Source organism: Clarias gariepinus, chromosome 6 (genome assembly GCF_024256425.1).
Source record: "Clarias gariepinus isolate MV-2021 ecotype Netherlands chromosome 6, CGAR_prim_01v2, whole genome shotgun sequence".
NCBI classification, from domain to species: domain Eukaryota; kingdom Metazoa; phylum Chordata; class Actinopteri; order Siluriformes; family Clariidae; genus Clarias; species Clarias gariepinus.
Genome location: NC_071105.1, coordinates 12,592,635 through 12,612,947, shown reverse-complemented (window position 1 = coordinate 12,612,947; position 20,313 = coordinate 12,592,635). Strand labels below are relative to the sequence as shown.

Sequence of the window (20,313 nt, the reverse complement as noted above, 5' to 3'; positions counted from 1 at the left end):
CCAATAATACATATACGGTATCATATACAACATATAATCCATTAGAAACTTCCAGAAACATACAAACAAACAACAATAAGAATAAATCTTTATTATTTTTTATTATTAAAAATATATTCTATATGTAGTTTGTTTTTAATGTAATGAATAAACCTATTTCACAATACCACATTCCAAACATCTTATACAACATTTCACGTTATTTCACAATAGCATGTCAAAAGTAAGTGATATTTTATTCTATAAATATCATAGTCAATATAGCTAGTGTAGCGGTAACTGATTTTAATGGTTATCATTTTAATTAACAAGTATTTTTTTTTTTAACAAACTGCCAGCGAATATTGTGTTGAAAAAGAATAATTAACAGGTGAAGAATTTACTGTACAGGATTATGGAACGACATGTTGAATTTTTATGGTAAACCGCCAGATGGCGCCACTGGTTCGTATCAGTTCTGGGCTTTACTGAACATCTTGTGTTTGATGTTTTAATGATTTCGCTTGTAAAACTCTGTGCATAGCAATATTCCATCTCAGAGCATAAGTATATACATTTACGCATTTATTCACCTTTAGTAACAGTTGTATCCTGGTCATGAGGTTATTGTAGGGGTAGAGAGCGATCTGGTGAAGTTTTGTATAAGTCCTAGTAAAATGTAAAATAAAATTGACAAAAAAATGTTGACAGATATAGATATATACATATATTTTTAGCATTAATATTTTTTTAATTAAGATTTCTGTATGACTTGTGCAGATTAAATGGCGGATAACGACACAGAGACTGTGTGGAAGACAACTGTTATTGTCAGCTCTTCCCTTCAGGTGCACAGAGCCGACTCACTCATCATTAGCTGGTTGCTAACTAACCAACTTTTCCTTGAGTTTGTCTCCTTCACCCAGATGTTTCCTGTTTCAAAGCTTATATTTAAGACAAATGTTTTATCTAACGTTAATTTATTGTGTTGTCTTGTCAGAATAATGAGATTTCAGTGCTGCTTTCAGCACAGCAGCACCTAGTTCGGTACTCAGACAGTATTGAAGCCGGTACACTGGTCTTTCCTCTCTCAGGTAAAATTAAAGCCAAGATAAAGAGCATCAGTCAGACACACACTATATAACAAAAGTATATGGCCAAACCTCCAATGACGTTGTATCCAAATACATATACTTTGATATGGAGTTGGTCCCCATTTTGCAGCTATAACAGCTTCCACTCTTCTTGGAAGGCCGTCCACAAAATTATGGCGTGTTTCTGTGTTTCTGTGAATTCGTCCCCATTCATTCTGTAGAGCATTTATGAGGTCAGGTATGTTGGACGAGAAGGCCTGGCTCACAATCTCCGTTCCAGTTCATCCCAAAGGTGCTCGATGGGTTTGAGGTCAGGGCTCTGTGTGAGCCAGTCAAGTTCTTCCACAACAAACTCATCAAACCATGTCTTTAAAGTCCTTGCTTTGTGCACTGGGGCACAGTCACACAGTTGGAAGCATAAAATTACTAAGATGATATGATATGCTGAAGCTTAAAATTGCCCTTAACTGAGGATAAGGGGCCTGACTCAAACACCTGAATTCAATAATTACCAGGTTTGGCCAAATACTTTTGTCCATATATTGTATCTTCCTGCTTTAACACACTCATCCCCAAAGGGCTTGTTAAGACATTCCATAGCGAGAAGACACCCTAAACAAATAATTCCCCAAGTGAAGTTCAGGATGATAGACTACAGTTATAGAGATGATCACAGTCAACCATCATCAGTGTTCAGTATATGCACAGTACAAAAATAAATTTGGGTTTATTATCTACATTCTAAAACAATACTGTAGCAATAGATCATTAAGTAACAACAACAGTCATTTGTTATTTAATGACACAAAGGTCAGCTGTTCTGGAACAGTTCTTGCAATTAATGTATTGTGAAGTGCATTTGCAAGCACCATACTGACTCTCATGAAGACCATCTCAGGGAAGTAAACCCGAATTTACTCGAAAAAGCCTGAAAAGTGGTTCATTTAAATCAGGGGTCGGCAACCCGCGGCTCTGGAGCCACATGTGACTCTTTCATCGCTCTTCTGCGGCTCCCTGTGGCTTTGGAAAATTAATAATAACTATTTTATTTAAATGTATTTTTTAAATACATTTATTTATTGTCAGTTTCTTAAATGTAATTATAAATTTGAAGATTATGGTAATCTTGTGACATTAAGATAAAACGTGTTTTTTTTGTCTTTTGTCGGTCATAAACACCGCCGGCGACAGCCGCCAACACTTGATTTATTGAGCTATTCAAGACCAGGTTTTATTCAGTTTGACAGCTGACTGCACGCTCCAGTACACGTTATAAAAGGATGACGGCACGCAGAAGCAGATAGCATTTTTTTTGGTTTGCTGCAGGTGTATAATTTAAGTTTAGCTTTTTATTTCAGAAATACACGTATGATTCAAAAAGACATAGAGTTTTGTGGCTCCCAATGTTTTCCTTTTGTCTATTTGAGTGTTTAAGGTTGCTGACCCCTGATTTAGGGTTGCCAGCTTCAAAAATTACAGATTAACAGCAGCTCATTCATTTTTTATGTAACAACCTCAACAGCAACCTCATTTCCCCTTTCATCTGTTCCTACCACTCAGCATTTACATCACCAATATACTAATCACCGGCCTGTTCATCATTTGTCCCTGTTTCTTGATGGTTCATGCATTAACTTGGATGCTTTGTTATGTTCGTAGGACACTGTGTGGCTGAACAAGCAAAAAACATTGTTTTAAAACTGAACTGAAAATGGAACTATTTGAGAAATAAAAAATCCTCAAAGTAGGGTCCGGAAACCTCCGATTTTATTTTCTTTTATTTTGTTTTAATAGTTGAAATCACAACTCATCGTTAAGTTACTGTATTTAAATCTAGTAACAATTTCCATAAAATGTGAGATGTGAGATGAAAATTTAGTAATTAAAATTTTTTTGCACATTTATAAAAATAAAAAATAAGAAATTGTAAATGTTTACTGATGGACCAAATATTTAAATGCATTTAAACATACTATACTTGTACAATGAATTTGTGCTAAGAGGTCTGTGGATATATATATATATTTTTTTTAAAAGTTGCACAAGTTTTGTAAATTCCTGAATATTGCTTGTACACGCTATATTGTTATAGTTCAAAATGTTTGTTTCTGATAATTTTTTCTTTAACCTGATGTGATTTTGAATTTCATGTACAGGTGTGGCGTTCTTGCTGATCAGCCCAGATGAGTTTCCTGAAAAGGCTGATCCTGAAGACAATTTTTTTCAGAGGATTGGAAAGTTCATCCAAGTCCACAGAAACAGCTTTTTTTTGCTCCAGACATCAACATGTGGCACAAAAGAACTGGAGATTGTGTCTGCAGTGCAGCACAGGTGCATAGTATGCCCTCAATCATAAAAAAAAAAACTCCTATGAGTATTATATAACATAATGAAATGAATCATTAGTCATACTGAGTACACGTATCATCGGCTGCATTCTGATTTCTCTGTCAGATTCTTTGGCAGTAATCTCAAAGTCTTACCAGTCATTAGTAACATGGATGCTGTGACAGGAATGCTGACCATCGCTAAAGTAAGTAACATCACCCTGCCTCACACTTACTTACATCTTTTATGACTTAATTAAAATATAAATATATTTTTACATTAGGTAGTATGATATTTTTTTATTATGCTCATACAACACTCCTCTCAGTTAACTGGTCAGGCAAACAGCTTTATGATAAAATGTTAGATATTGTTTTATTTTTATTATTAAAGCCTAGCATAAATTGTCAGGATAGAGAGCTGTTGCCTGAAATCACCAGCCGTGCGAAATATTACGAATATCAACAACAGAAAGGTTTAAATAGAAGAAATTTTGTGTTTCTAAATGGCCTAAGTCAGAGCCAAAACCCAATCTGATATAGTAAATATTACTGGTAAATAAATCCCAGCAATATGGATCTAAGGAGTAAGACTACTGCTGTTGTGAGCCCAGATAGCACCTGAATGTGGACCACTTCTGGCAAAAAAAGAAAATAAAATAACATAATAATAATAATAATAATAATAATAATAATAAAAATAATAATAATAATAATAATAATAATAATAATAATAATAATAATTATTATTATTATTATTATTTAAACAAAATTCTAGACAGGTTTAAAGACATGCTTGCTTTGTATTTCTTTTCATTATCCCCCCCCCTATTTAGTTAATAGATTTTAACTAAAGAACGAGGTTTTGCACTACAGTTTACCGCACTATGAGTATCTACCGAGCATCACATGATCACAACTGACCCAGTGATGAATCTGTTTAATGACAATGCAATGTCACAATTTTTGCAATGAAATCCTCAAAAGTGTCATTAGAAGGCTCCTTGTTAAAGGCACACAAAAAAGGTTCAAGCAGAGAGCAAATTCTGTTTGTTTGTGTGTATGTGTGTGTGTAAAAAAGTCTTCCTACACAACCCCCCCCCCCTTCCTTCTCTCCTCTCTCATCTCTTTCACACCACTCACGACTGTTTTCAAAGGTAAAGTGTAGGTTAATTTGTTTTATTTTTACTTTACATTTTGTATTCATTATTTTTATAAGAATATTTTTATGAATATGATTTTTGGGACAAATCATTTGAGTTTGCATTAGTTCTTGTGAGGAAATTCTCTTTAATGTATGAGTGCTTTGGATTACCAGCATATTTTCTGTTTTAACGAATTATGCTCGCAATCTAAAGTTTACCTGTACTTCTTTAATATTTAATACACACTTTTATTTCTCCAGCCCTTTAAATAATGAATTTGTGTGTTCAATACCAACATTAAACAGACAGCAATTTTTTGTGTTAATTGTTTAGGCAAATTGAAGTTTTTAGGATGACATTTTATGTGTAATTAATGCAAGACTCTACTGTAAAAAAAAAAAAAAAAAAGAAAGATATAATTTTTAGACGCTAAGTTACATTTTTAGACCCTGGTCAATTACTGCATGGCGCAGTGTTTGCTGGAGGCAAAACAACAGAAACTTGGAGGCATCAGCTACCAAAATGAGTGATGGCTCTAACTTCTGCCAAATGCCTAAACTTGAAGTTATTTTGCATACTAGGTTTTTTTGCAAGTAAAAAACTTTCAAAAGGAAATTTAGTTAAAAAGATAAGATAAAAGAATCAGACAGAAAAAAATGCTTTGTTTATTGTGCACACTTCACATCAGCATTGTGTGTTGTGTTCATAGATATGTGTCTAAAGTTTTGTCACGCTACCTAACATTAATTCGAAATTAGAGAACTAGGAGGAATAACGTTAAGCGCCTGAATGATGATGCATATCATCATATCTGTTGAGTAATGAGAAGAGCATCAGTAGCATTTATTGTGCAAACTTTACTGTGTAAGCTCAGGTTACCACCTTAATTATCTAGATAACAAACTCTAATAACTAAAGTAGCCAAACCAGCAAGATGTGGCTAAAGAGAAACTGAGAGTGTAAATAATTAGAAACCTATAACTTTGTCTTGAATGAACATGTACAAGACTTAATTTAATAGATGAGCTGTGGCTTCACAGACTTATCAGTTTGTGGTATAAAACAGTACAGGGATGTTTAGTCTTGATACCTAATTCAGTCACATCCTCCACCTACGGAGTGAGTGTGTAGGAGTTGCTAAACCTCTTAATGTTAGCTTTCTCTAGCAACACAATGTGAGTGATCGTACATAATCAGATAAACTTGTATTAAACTTGTATTTATTAAATTAAACCATTAGTTAATAAAAAAAAAAATAAAACATTCTTCTGCCTCCTAACACCAATAACGTTATAAGTGTATTTGTCAAATAATCATGCTGGTTTTATTATAAGGTTGTCCGAGCTCAAAGTGCAGTTCTGTTTTGCAGGCCACCAGTAAGCCACAAGTGGACAGCGTGCGGGAGCGGATGCATTCAGCTCGAGCTCACATCATCCAAAAAAGCCTTAAAACTTTGTTGAAGAAAACAGACATTTTTAAGGCTATTTAATTTTAATCACCTTTATTTGAATCCAACAAATAGAGCCCCGAGTTTCATTTAAAGATAAAAGCAGCAACAGCACAAACACAGGCCACACAGCCCACTTCTACATCAACATATTAATAACTGCAGACTATTTTACCTCCAGTCTATTTTCTCATACAGCATCTGCAAATACTTTTATTTAACAGTGCATGCACAATATTCTGTAATATGTATAATTCATGTGTGTTTTCCTTGGTGTAAGTAAACAGCTTATTCTTGGCAAATCCTGATTTGAGTAGTCTTATTTTCCAAGAAAGGTGAAATAAGATTTTAAGTTAACAAGTTAAGCCAGACAGTACATCACATTGATCACACATGTTGTGTGTGTGTGTCACGTTATACTCTCTCCTCTTGGATTTCTTCTATTCGGATGATGAGACTCTCCATCAGATCATATGTAACCAGTGCACACTGTAGTACCTATTAATTACATTTAAAAAATTATGTTAATTTGTTATATTAAGGCATTACTAATTTTAACTCAGTATGCAAAGATTACTACAGTAGGATATAAGGAGACAGATTATTTACCTTTTCCTGTGCCTCAGAGGGCATCTCACTCAGTGGTTTGTTCTTCAAAATCATGGGTTGAACTGATTTCTTTCCTAAGACTTCTTTCAATTCTAAAGGGTGAAAAATGTTTGGAGAAAAACGTTTATTATTATTATTATTATTATTATTATGTGAAAGACTTTATAATAAAGTAGAATAGCATGCTTTTCAAATAGCAGTGCCACCAAACGTGCAAACCAATAACCACCGGAAACATCATTTAGCAACAGTTTAAACAATAATTATATTTTAGATTTAGGTTAAATGTAAAAATCTCTTACCCTTAACTTTAAGCTTTCTGTCCTCATGATGTCTCTTAAGTTCAGACCCATAGTATGATTTTGACATGCTGAGACACACACGCAGTATTTTTAAGTAGCTCTCAGCAATGTTACAAAGGTCTGCCCAAATACCTGTCTGGAAAGTAATACATCAGTAATACATTGATCATCATAGTCCGAGTGCTTAGTTTTAAGTTTTACAAATGTACAGTATATTTGGGGATATTTATAAAGTACAGACTTACAGGTTTGTTTCTTTCTCTAATGAGCAGATATCTTAGAAGATTTAGAGACACCATGACCCTATGATATAGGAAAAAAGGAGTTAAACATGTACTGTGCACTCATCTGTCACTTTAAGAAGAATTTCTGCACTTTATGCAGTTATCCAACCAGCCAGGTATGACAGCAGTGCAGCGGATAAAACCACAGAGATACAGGTTTAGGGCTTTAGTTAACGATTGCATTAAACATCAAGGTAAAAAAATATGTATATATCATCTTCATGAGTTTAACCGTGGCATGGTTGTTGGTGCCATGTGGGCTGGTTTGATTGTTTCATAAACTTCTGCTCTCCTTGGATTTTTACACTCTACATTCTTTAGAGTTTACATAGAATAGTGTGGGGAAGAAAAAAAAACATCCTGGGAGTGGAATGGATTGAAACATAAGATTTCATTCATTTTAAGCAAAAACAACAATATGAGGCTGCCATGGGCTGAGACTCACCCTAACTGTTGGTTACTTTGCTTGTTTGCCAGATTTCAGAAATAACATATTTGAAATCACATGTTGCACCCAAATCGGCCAAAGGTTAAAGTAATTAATCAAAGACAAACTATTTAGAGCACTCCATGTCAATCACTCACTCTGGTCTTATTTAGGAATGACACAGGATCTGCCCTACGGTGTCCACCTGCCTGCCATATGCTCTGTGCTGCAGGATCATGGCTATTTTCCTAGAATCATCAATAAATAATTGTCAGGGGTAAATGATATCATGTGAATAAAACATCTCTCAAGGTAGAAGCAGGTGGCATGCACGGATTATGCCTTCCAATTTAAGTCTCTGGTTTTACAAATTAGCATATCGACTCTGATATTTTACATTGCAGTACTTATTATTCCGTAATTCTAACTATAGCTTGACAAGAAAGTGGTTAAATACAAATTGCTATTTGTTATTAGATATCGTTACATTACTACACTGATTCTGAACATGAATTCAAATGTAAATTTGCAATAATTCCCATGAATTTATTGGTAATAAAGACAAGAAAGGTTAGGGTTAGGTGCAGGGTAAGCATTCGTACATTGTCCTTTAACTTCATCATTATTATCTCATTTATTGTCTTTACCACTTTATCCTGTATACAGGGTCGTGATGGACCTGGAGCCTATCCCAGGAGACGTAGGGCACAAGGTGAGGTACACCTTGGATAGGGTGCCAATTCATCGCAAAGCACACAGTACATAAATATTGGGGGCCGCAAATTATACTATTCTGAGTGTCATTGTTCTATGAGAAGAAACCAGACATCCCAAACTCCATGCACACAGACCGAGGTGAGAATTGAACCTGGACCCTGGAGGTGGAAGGGCACAGTGCTAACCACATTCTGTTGTCACATAATATTACAGAGATTATACCTGACCAACTAAAGCAACCCCAGATCATACAAAACACTGGCTCCAGAGGCTTGTACAGTGGCCACTATGTCCGAGGCACCACTTCATGTGCTTCCCTTTTTACCATAATATACTGTACCAAGGGTCACATGACTTTGTCCATTGCTCCAAAGTTTAATCTTTATGCTCCCTAGCAAACTGAAGCCGGTTATCTGGTTAGTCTCACTACAGAGTAGTTTTCTTATGGGCACACACCCATCTAGTCTGAGTTCTGGGAGTTTTCATCTCAGTGTTTATGTACTGTATGGAAATGCTCTTACTTTCACTATTAAACATAGTTCTGGTTTTTACTGTAGAACTTTTACTATGTACCTTCACCAAGTGTTTAAGTCATCTCCATTCATGATTTTTTTCTGACCACAACCATGTTGACAGTTCAGCACTAACGTTCGAGGTTTTATTAAATCTTCATGCAGCCCAATCATTTAACTCTTCGGCCATGCAAGGGATTTTTGTCAAAGTAATAAAAAATGCATGTCTCAGCTAGTCACAATCAGATTATTTAGACTGATGTGTAGGTTAAGAAAAATGAAATTAACAATAACATTTTAAATCATAAAATAAATTATTGTGTATAATAATAATTGATGATAATTATTTAGTTCATGCATTCATGACCTCCAGACTGGACTATTGTAATGCATTACTAGGTGGTTGTCCTGCATCCCAATTAACAAGCTACAGTTAGTCCAAAATGCAGCCGCCAGGGTTCTCACTAGATCCAGAAAATATGGTCATATAACCCCAATATTATCATCCCTGCACTGGCTACCTGTTCAGCTTAGAATTCATTACAAAATAGTACTACTTACATACAAGGCCTTAAATGGTTTAGCTCCCACATACCTAACCAGTCTCGGTAGATCACAAAACTCTGGACTTCTGGTAGTTCCCAGAATTTTAAAATCTACAAAAGGGGGAAGGGCATTTTCATATTTAGGTCCAAAGCTTTGAAATAGCCTTCCAGACAGTGTTCGGGGCTCAGACACAGTTTCCCAGTTTAAAAGTAGACTCAAGACGCATCTCTTTAACCTGGCATACACGTAAATCATCCCATAACCTCATACTCCAGTACACCTATCCTGAATGGCAACTACGCTAATTCTCTCCATCTGTTCTGTACTTTTCTACCCATCCCGAGGTATCTAGAGATTGTACCAGCTTCAGTAGACAAAGGCCAACCCTGTGAGGATCCTGAGGCATCCAGAGAAGGACCAGCTCCAGCTCCAGGATTCTGCTTTATTATAGTTGGAGCTACACATGATGCTCCTGTGCTCCCAGTGATCCAGACCCCATCTGCCCTCTGCACCTACTGACTCCCTGTGCTGAACTGAACTTCATGTGAATTTAAATAACTTCTGTTATATTAAACTTTCAGCTGCATAACACACATGATGTTATATCATCTCTATCTGTTATCACCCAAATGAGGATGGGTTCCCTGTTGAGTCTGGTTCCTCTCAAGTTTTCTTCCTATTGCCATCTCAGGGAGTTTTTCCTTGCCACCGTCGCCGTCACCCTTGGCTAACTCATCAGAGACATTTCATTCATCATTCATTCATTCGTCTCATTATTATCTAGACACATTTTTCTCTCACATACACACTTCCAAATATTTTCTTTTCTAAAAAAATCTTTCATTTTTGTGAAGCTGCTTTGAGACAATGACCATTGTTAAAAGCGCTATATAAATAAAATTGAATTGAATTGAGAAATCTAATATTATTGTTAAAGCCTAGACAAGTGGTCGTTTTAACAAGTGGTAATTGATGGTACTGTAGTTGGTCTCATTCCAACACTCTTAATTGTGGAAGGCCAAGGTTTGTATTGCACATCTCATCACACCTTATTATATCTTTATAACACAAATAAATCTTATGTGAAAAGCCATAGTTTATGTCCTATATTTGAAAAATATGATTAGATTGGCATTTAAAATGATTGAAAAAGCATTCAGGAAACAAGCCTTTAACTTTCGCACCTGTCCATTCCATGCAGTAAGTCCGTCTCTGGGCCTTGATGTAAACTCAGCGTGTCCCTCAGAAGTACTATCAGTAATGTCCCCTTAAACCAGCTGTCCATCTGTTCTGACTACAAATACAGTAGATATCAGATCATGGTAGAGCAGGAAATGTAGCCCAAATCATGCAATGTATTCAATATGGTTTTGTTTTTGTAAAAAAAAAAGAAAAAAAAAAGGGTCCCTTCCTATTTGCATATTAACGTGCTTAGTGTCAGCTTATGAGAAGGCGTTAGCTTGTTGGTATGTTGCTCAAGTACATCTGACAAATGTAGAAGTAAAGAAATGCAAAGGATTACAGATATATAAAGGATACAAATATATCAGAAGTTTATTGTAAAGTGAATAAATGAATGATTTTAGGGTATTCATTTTTTGCTTGTCCAAGACCGTTATGAAATCTTTGTAATCTAGAAAGCTCCATTGTTTCTTATTACTTTATAAATCTATTAGATTTTCTATTTCGAATTTTAGAATGAACTCTGATTTTGACTCATCAGAAATGACCTGAATCTGACCTTGCTTGAATGCTCCACTTGATTTCTGATGTTTGTGAGAATGACACTTTCCACCCCTGCATGCTGACTGGTTTTCATTGTGCATCTGGAAGTGTAGAATATGTACTATTATTCAGTTTACTTTGCTTCAGCATATAGTTTCAAACACTATGTGACTATATGTGCAGAGAAAGTTGAATTTTAGAAATACCTGAAGAATTTATGCTTTGTTTCCCCATTTAGTTTCTCGATAAAAAGCTGAAACACCACAAGAGCTTTTGATCTCTGAAAAGGCAAGACAGGAATTAATACATTTGTGAATTTCTCAGCCATCAATGAAACACGTGGTATAACAATTAAGCAGCGATCACACTACACTTACCAAGTGCTGGATAGGACAGTCAGTCATGATTTGAATTAGGTTCTATATCATAAAAAGCAAAAACAGATACATAAATAGATTATAAAATGTTTACTTATTACTTTTATATAAAACTCAGTGTTTTAAAACATCTTGGGTTTAGAAACAATCCACTAACCGAGAATATTACATTTGTACTGAAAAAGGTCTAGAGTGAGGTTTTACAATGTGTTAAGACATATTTAAATATGATTCATTATTGATATGGTGAAGCCTTCTTTAAAGTGACATTTATCTAAGTTTTAGTTTCTTGTTGTTGTTATTGTAGATTTTTTTTATGTCTTACTATTGTAACTCAACACAACATTCATTATATGTCAATCATCATTAGGTTTACTTTGTCATTAATTGATATCAATTAGTCAACTGTTCAATCATTAATTGATTAAAAAGTTTCTTTGGTAGCTCAGTGGAGCTCAGTGAATTCCAGTCTGGTCCATGTGCGGTAAGTCCAAGCATTCCTCACTATTAAATATTCCACACTCAAATGTTAGTGGTATTATAACAAATGAAAGCCATTGGGAACGACAGCAACTCAGCCAAGAAGTGGTAGGCCACGGGAAATCACAGAGCGCGGACAGCGGATGGTGAGACGCATACAGTCGTGCACAGAGGTCGGCAACTTTCTGCAGGGTTAATAGTAACAGATGTCCAAACTTCATGTGGCCTTCAGATTAGCTGAAGAACAGTGTGTAGAGAGCTACATGGAATGGGTTCATATGGCCAAGCAGCTTACATCACCAAGTGCAATGCCAAGCATCAGATGCAGTAGTGTAGAGCATGTCGCCACTGGAGTGGTGGAGATGTGTTCTCTAGAGTTCATGCTTCTCTTTCTGCCAATCTGATGGACGAGTCTGGGTTTGGCGGTTGCCAGGAGAGTCTACTTGTCTGACTTTAGTGCCAAGTTTGGATGAGTGAGGGGTTATGACGTGAGGTTGTTTTTCAGGAGTTAGACTCGGCACATTAGTTCCACTGAAAGGGCCTCCTAATGCTTCAGCATTCCAAGACATTTTAAACAATTTCATGCTCCCAAAATTATGGCAACAGTTTGGGCAACTTCTTGTTTTAATATGACTGCACACCAGTGCACAAAGCAAGGTCTATAAAAACATGATGAGTGAGTTTGGTGTGGAAGAACTTGACATTATTGCACAGGTGAGTCCTGACATCAACCCGATAGAACACCTTAGGGATGAATTTGAGCAGAGATTGCAAACCGGGCCTTCTCATCCAACATCAGTGTCTGCCCTTAGAATGGCCAAAAAATCTCTTGAACACACTTCTAAAGTGGAAAGCCTTCCCAGATGAGTTGAAGATGTTATAACTGCAAAGGGGGCGGGGCCAAAACCAAATAGAATTGGATGATACTCAAGTTCTTATGCATGTGAAGGCAGGCAAGCGTATACTTTTGCCAATATACCGTAGTGTACTGTATGTGTTAATTATTGAAAGTAGTGATGCGGGTTTAAAAAAAATTCAAAATTACTCAAAAAAATCCCAAAAAAATCCCAAAAAATCCCAAAAAAATCCAGCCAGAATTATTCCGAAAATCTGCGCACCTACCAAACAACATTCACAGTAAACACTCAGTGTTTAAAACCCCCCAAGGGTGTTTAAATATATTGTGTTTTATAATGATGTGCAGTGATTGTCTTACTTGTGTGACTGTATGAAAAATCTTCTGCTCTAGCAACTCAACTGTAAGACTGTTGTCTGAAACTCCCGTCAAGATTTTAACATACAAATCCTATCCGAGTCAGAAAGAGTCAAAGTGAGATACATTATAAACTCATTTATCACCTCATCACCATCATCGCTGATCACACAGGATGTTACGCTGACAAGTTAGTATAATCTGCACTGCTGCATTATGACCTCATCTTACCAAACCTTTCAAGATCCATGCTTCATCTTTTCTGTAGGAGAAAAGCACAACCAGATTATTTAGTGTAACATAAGACAAGCCTTTGTTACACAAAAAATGTGGGAAAAAAAGACTTTTTACCAAATTACCTGCTCAATAAAATGCTGATGTACTGCACGTTGCATTGCAGAACAAACCCTGGGCTAAAAGTGAAAAATAAAATTAGTTACAAAAGGTTTTAAACAATATGTCATGTTTATCATGAAAAGAATTGTCCACGTAAATGCGCATTTAAAAAAAATCAAAAGTAGAAGTCAAAGGTACAGTATGTTTAGCAGGTAAGCAAAAATATTTCCATGCAAACAATGTCATGAGAAGTAACAGATTTGGGATTAAACATCTGTACAGCCATAAGAAAAGCACTTCTTCGTGAGACAAAACATAAAAAAGCTTAGATTGGACTTAAACCAGTGGAAAAAACTCATGTGGTCTGATAAGTTCAGACTGACCCTATTCCAGAGTGACTGGGACTGTGTTTTTAAGTATAGTAAACTGAACATATACAGTAGATGCATTATAATATATATATATATATATATATATATATATATATTTTTTTTTTTTTTTTTTTTTTTTTTAATTGCATCCTACCTGAAGACAGCAGGGAACAAGTCAATTGCAATATGCTGGACAAAGAGCAGGTAGGCCAAGGAAGCCTTTGATTCGGCCAATTCATCTTCCTTCCTTCTCAAAGGGTAGTAGAACAGGAGTTTGGGCAGAGGCTCATTGATATCTGATAGAGTAGTCTACAATGAGAGGCATGAATGAAGAAAGTAGAAAGCCCATTGCTTTTTTTTTTCTGTGGACACATTTTGTATAGCTCACCATAATCCCTGTGGCAAAGATCCATAATTGGGAGTTTTGTGATGTGTGAGCCTCCCTATCAAGCTGAGCTTCAAGGAGAGGTTCCCTCAGACTCTCCATGCAACTACAAACAAAATGAATATGAAGTGACACTACAGAAAACTAGTAGCTTGTTTCATTCAAAGAGGGTGGATACGCGAAAAACAGCACACATTTTTTATTATGATCATTTATTCTGAATATTCTAATAAAAAAAGTTATGAAAACCTACAATTTCAGAAGCACAGTCTTCAGTCTTGCATGATATGTGTCTGTCAGTGGACTCTTTAAATCTTGTCGTTTGACTTCCTGCACAAATGGCTGCACAAAGGTCAGCAAAGCAGCGCAGCAGCAACCGAGACCGTGCTCGTCTTCCTCTTCCTGTTTGCGCATGTATGGTACCGGCAGCTTCGAGATCTGTCTGTGCAGAGCATCTAGGGCCAGGCTCAACATGACAGGCTTTGAATCACCAAGCCTCATCAGCACTGTGTGAGGGGGTTAATATCAGACATATCAGAGCTGTAATTACGTCTGGGGACTGCAGGGGGAGGCACCTGCTATCATTTCCTGTGTACGTGTTTTCGAACCGGTAAAGTTCATGGTCTTTTGTCTAGTCACTGTAAGACGGTTATCACTGAAAGGTTTTCTGTCAATAGTTCAAAGATCTTGATGTTATTTCGGAATTGGGAAACCTGCCTGCACTAATGTTTGTCAAAGATATGAAACAATCATGCTTGAAACTGCTAGATCTGTGAATAATTAAAAATTTAGCTGCAACAAGTGCTTGAATACCTGGTTGAATATGTTGCATAAGCAGAATGATGGTGTCTGCAATTACATCAGGATCAGTTTCCTCAACTTGCCTGAGCAAGACGTTCAGAACCTCGTCCGAACTGCAGCTCTAAAGGAGACTAACAGTGTTTCAAACCACAAATCAAACAGCGTTATAAATCAGTCACTTCCGATCACTGTGCTGTACGTATGCGTTACTTACCTGTAAGAGGTGTTTGATCACAGCCTGACAGTGCACAGAATCCCTCTCTTTCCTCACCACCTCCTTAATCAGGGGCCCCAAGAGACAACTACCCATTGACCTTACTATGTCCTGAATGCACAATGCCAAGTGATCAGTTAAACATCATTTTCAGACATTTGTTCAGAATCTTCTTTGTGATTAATCTAGCACTATCTCTTTGAGCTGGCTTTAATTCAAATGTGAAACTCGTTAACATATAATGTACCTATTTAAATACATTACTGTTTCTATAGTGACAGTTAACACGCAGAGACATGTAAAGACATGGCAAAGACATAATCTAAAGTAGTGAAAATGATTTTACTGGACAAAGAAAAATGTCTAATCATTAGTAGGTTACTACTTTTTTTTGGTCAGATGTAGTTTAACATTTGTGTAAGGAGTCTCCAGTGTCAGATTTGAGAGTCAGTAAGTTTTTCACCGCAGTACAGTATAGTCTCCAGGACAACGATCTTTACACTTCCTGGTTTCAGGGTAACAAGACAAGCCTTTTTGTCTCATTGAATCACGACAGACATTGAAAGAGAATAAAAGAGGCTTGTGAGGAAACAAGAACTGTTTATAGTTGTTATGACATTCAGGTAAGTAATAGTAGGAATTAACTTGCCTCATGAGGATGCACAGTAACTGGAAATGAATCAACTTCGGGGTGCTAACAGCAGTTCTGCTTCATGTCTGACTGCACTACACCAACCTTCCTTATTAAAGCAGAATTCCCCGAAGTGAAATATACATATATTTTTTTTTACTGAACTCACAACAACCCTGGGTTAAGTGGTTTAATGCACCTTGTGCAGAGATTTTCGCTTTCTGTAGTAGACATTTCAAATTTCACTTCCCTTTGTACATGCATGATAGAAGCCATGTTTCCTGTTCACTGTTATACCTAAACATCTGACACTGATTTTATTTTCAAATCTACACAGAGAGTGGTCTATGGAATGGACTTTTAAGTTCTGGTTATAAACCCAAATGCTCCTGAGACTTCGTAGGAAATGAAGAGAACAGTAAAAGGAATGGGTGAAGCAAGGGCACTTAATGGAGCACTTCGTCTAAGGGCTACCAGTGGAGCGAGAAATCTGACTGATTTTCCACCAAACTACATTTTTTTTTACACCCAAGGGGTAAAGAGGCCAGCCAGTTAGGAATTACAGCAAAGTGATGGTTTTGTAGGAACAACTACTTCCTGGGGTTCACCATCCTCAGTGGGGCAGAATGATGGCAGAGTTGAGACAGTGATGTAGTAACTGCTAGTGTCTTGGGAATCTAAAATTGGAAAGCTGCTCTATATCATTTTTTTTTTTTTTCTGATATGTGCCGGGCATGGGGTCACTTCTAAAGTCTCTTGATTTTGAGCAGACAAAATGCATTATTCGCAGTCATGTGAAAATGTACTGTACATAGGAGATTGATACAAATCTTTTTAAGCAAGACTTTTGCATAATCATGTCAGCATTGCAATTAACAGAAACTTCCATATTCACCTGATTTTTGTCACAGCTGATAAAATCAAGCAGTTGTGCACTGTCACCCTGAACAATGCACATTTGACCAACGTTCAGAAAAAGTTCATGATCTTCTGGTTTCAAATCTTTTACCTGGGCTTTTCTCTGAAACAGAAGTTTGTTTTGTTTTCTTGTTATTTAAATTCTTATTCTTTAAAGAATTCTTTGATTAAAGAGATACTTTACTGTACTTTGATACTTTTACTGTACTGTAAAATAATGCACATCCAGTTACATTGATTGCTATTCCTGGGTATTTTCAACAGAGCACAGTTGTAGGAACAGTTGTGATAAGTAAAATGTAAGCAATGGATAATTACAATAATTCAATAATAATTACAATAATAAAAATAAACAACTGAATAAATACATATTACAATAAAAGAAAGTGATTTGGTTTCTACTCTAGAATTTATGAAGCTGTTAATTCCCCATCCATATAATACCCCAACATGGCATTAGCTACCAGTCTGAACTTTTTTATGGTCCTTGGTAGAACTGAACCTTTGTGTGATGTCACCATGGTTGATGTGGCTTTCATACAGTAGTACAGTACTTGGTGCCATAGCCATAAGGCAAAGATTACCCATAAAATACAAATGTATAATAAAAACTTGGAGGTTCGAATCTGCCCTCTGATCTGTGTTTCTGGAGTTTTATGCATGTGTTATGCATATGCTTGGTGGGTTTCCTCCAGTTACCTTCCATAGTGCATTGACCAGCAGTGAAGATTGATTGGTGATTTTAAATTTCCCATGGAGATTGTGGGTGCTTGTGTCCTAAGACAGGTGGCCACCTCATCCTGGGTGTACCCATCCTTGTGTGTTAAAAGGCTCCAGGCCTTCCTCGACTCTACACAGGACATAGTGATATAGACAATGGATATATGGATGGACTATACCCTACTTTTTACAATCGCACTTTCATAATATCTGACATGTGCTTTTCTCATGACAAAGCCCTACTTTCACTGTATAGCAAAGGACTTACATGTGTAGGAGAAAACGTTGACAACAAATACTCCCCACTCTTGGAAAGAAATACACTATATTGGCAAAAATATTTGCTCGCCAGCCTTCACAACTTGAGTAATATCTAATTCTTAAATACAGTTGAAAGCAATGATGAGTGGGTCCAAGCACCCTGCGCCATCGCCATCCGGCACACCACACTACCTGTTTGGCTTTTAAGTGTGTTAAGACCTGCAAAAAGCCATCGCCACCCGATGTGATTCGTCACTCCAGAGAACACGTCTCCACTGCTCTAATCTAGTGGCTACATTCTTTACACCACTGCATCCGATGCTTTACATTGCACTGTCTTTACATTGTCTGCATGCCTGGGTGCTCGAATTTTACCATGGACATGATTGGGACACCTGAATTTAATGATTTGGATGGGTGAGTCTCAAATACTTAGTATTTTAAATACTGCTGTGATAAGCAGTCCAACAACGGGCTACCGCTGACCCAAATGTGCTCCGTAAACTTGTTTATATCTGGTTATGATCTGAATATCACAAAGATGAGAATAGATGCCATACAAAAATGCACTTTATTGTATCAGATTATTATAGATGACTTGCTAGTTAATCTACTGAAGGATGTAAACTTTTTTTACCTATTTTCCCATTATGCTTGTATACTGATGATATTCATGCATAAATCCGGAATATTAATTTTCAGTGTTAATTTTCACTATAGCTTATCATTAAGTATTGATTTTTAGGTAACTTTTGCCCCATGGGACCAAGTACTATATTAGGCTGAATTTATTATTACGTATAATGTTTTTTGATACAGTATGTACAAGAAATGATTTATTACCACGTTCTAATCTATTACATTCTAACTGCCTCCCAATTCATTACCCACCAATTACCAGTTACTTACCGTACTGTATAATAATAAATCAATTTTAATTCTAACAACATTTAATTCGAACTGATCTCTATAAAACTGCCAGTAAAGACATATTCCTTTACTTTCATGTGATTTGCTGCTCACTCACCCATCTCTGAATTACATCATCTAGTTGATTTGCTGCCATTGTTGAGTATCTGTCCTGCCACAGCCTGCCCTCCCACAAACGGCCTCAATCAGCTCCGGATTAGTTACTCTCCCTCTCTGCTCTTTGATCACAGAGATTTTTTAGAATGATACATACACAAAAGAGTCTAGGAAGCTATGAAGTTGAGACTGAAGTGTATAAAAGGACGACAGCATGGAGAGCTCACTGTGTAAAGCTCTTATTAAGCACAGTGTATGGTAATAGGATTACACCGGAGAAATCTGACATGCACTCAAGCAGGACACGTTTCTCGAAAGCTCGAGAGAAGACGCACTCGACCTTAAATATTCTTCCTGATCATTTGAGTAATCTACTTTTAGGTCCACGATTTTTTTAAATTAATTTCTGGACAACGTCTTGCTTTTTTCTGACCGTCATTACAGATGATACAGAACAGACTGACTCACACTAGTTGTCTCAGACACTGGTTATTTAAACATGTCATGCCATGCAAATATTGAAAAGACATCCGTGATTGCTTGGGTTGTGAGTCGTTTTTTGCACAAAGCCTTAATCCAACATTTCTCCAATGTATGAAACGTGATACAGGCCCTGTGTTTGACTTCCTGTTCAGTGTATGGATAGAAGACCCTGATTTTAGCTCAATGGACGAGGACAAGGTTTGAGCACTAGGATTTAAGCCGCAGCTGGTTGGATGGTTTGCTCTGCCTATTGCTGTGTGATGAAAAGCCGAACACAAAAGGCATAGTGCAAACAGAGCGTATGGAAGAGCGCGCCTGTCGCGTGTCTGCCTCAGATTTGCTCCGGCTAAATTGGAGACTGCTGATTCAGTGTTTTGACAGCAGGCCGTGATGTTTATTGGGGGTAAGGAAAGAAGTGTGTCTCTGCTAGACAACGCTGACAGATCTATAGGCCTGGTGATGTCAGATGTTTGACGTTTCTCTTGTTGTTTCCACATTGTTTATTTGAGACGCAGCGGAAATGCATTTGAAAAGCATGTACAGACTTTACACTGCAACCTGGACCTACTGTATATTAAGCCTGGATTTGTGTAAGTGTGTGAAAGAGGGAGAGGGGGAGAGAGTACACCGATTAAAAAGGGATCACTGATACATTCCCTATGTTCTGTCTAGTAAATACTCTTGTGTGTATATGTGTGTGAAACACTTCATACAATCCAACTGCTTATTGTTCAATATGTGCTTTACTTAAAGCATGTGTTAAGTAGCAGACCTGCATCAGGTCAGCGCTATCGCATAACCATGTATTTTTTAATAGGCACCAGCAACATGACAACACCTTCGTAACCTGATTACCTGACACACACACTGACCTTCCAGGCTCAACTCTCTAACAGCACTCTGGAATCTGTACGCTATTCAGCACATGTGTATTTATCCCATGGTTATTTTTTGATTTCATTACAAATCATCAAGAAATCTAT

The 20,313-nt window shown here is 36.7% G+C and overlaps 2 protein-coding genes across 6 annotated transcripts; one reads left to right on the top strand and one right to left on the bottom strand.

The window, feature by feature from the left end:
- Window positions 1-336: 336 nt before the first annotated feature.
- Window positions 337-6,040, top strand: LOC128527220 (protein SPO16 homolog). Its single transcript, XM_053499600.1, has 6 exons — window positions 337-370; window positions 760-827; window positions 980-1,073; window positions 3,230-3,404; window positions 3,528-3,606; window positions 5,915-6,040. Exons 2-6 carry the CDS (start codon window positions 765-767, stop codon window positions 6,032-6,034), a joined length of 531 nt encoding a protein of 176 aa, XP_053355575.1. The 5' UTR covers window positions 337-370; window positions 760-764; the 3' UTR covers window positions 6,035-6,040.
- Window positions 6,030-19,057, bottom strand: glmnb (glomulin, FKBP associated protein b). 5 transcript variants are annotated; one of them, XM_053499598.1, is made up of 18 exons: window positions 18,849-19,057; window positions 16,818-16,943; window positions 15,292-15,402; window positions 15,090-15,198; window positions 14,530-14,782; window positions 14,280-14,382; window positions 14,046-14,200; window positions 13,544-13,597; window positions 13,416-13,446; window positions 13,188-13,277; window positions 11,492-11,533; window positions 11,321-11,394; window positions 11,131-11,215; window positions 10,574-10,683; window positions 7,149-7,206; window positions 6,904-7,039; window positions 6,602-6,693; window positions 6,030-6,490 (listed from the first exon to the last, which is right to left on the bottom strand). In XM_053499598.1, the coding sequence occupies exons 1-18, from the start codon at window positions 18,885-18,887 to the stop codon at window positions 6,407-6,409; spliced, it is 1,752 nt and encodes a 583-aa protein (XP_053355573.1). In that variant the 5' UTR covers window positions 18,888-19,057; the 3' UTR covers window positions 6,030-6,406. The 5 variants fall into 5 exon arrangements, 3 of the variants coding, with proteins under 3 accessions (XP_053355573.1, XP_053355571.1, XP_053355572.1); XR_008360853.1 differs by lacking the exons at window positions 6,030-6,490; window positions 6,602-6,693 and adding an exon at window positions 7,773-7,862 and having other exon boundaries at window positions 6,963-7,039; XR_008360852.1 differs by lacking the exons at window positions 6,030-6,490; window positions 6,602-6,693 and adding an exon at window positions 7,773-7,862 and having other exon boundaries at window positions 7,008-7,035.
- Window positions 19,058-20,313: the final 1,256 nt, after the last annotated feature.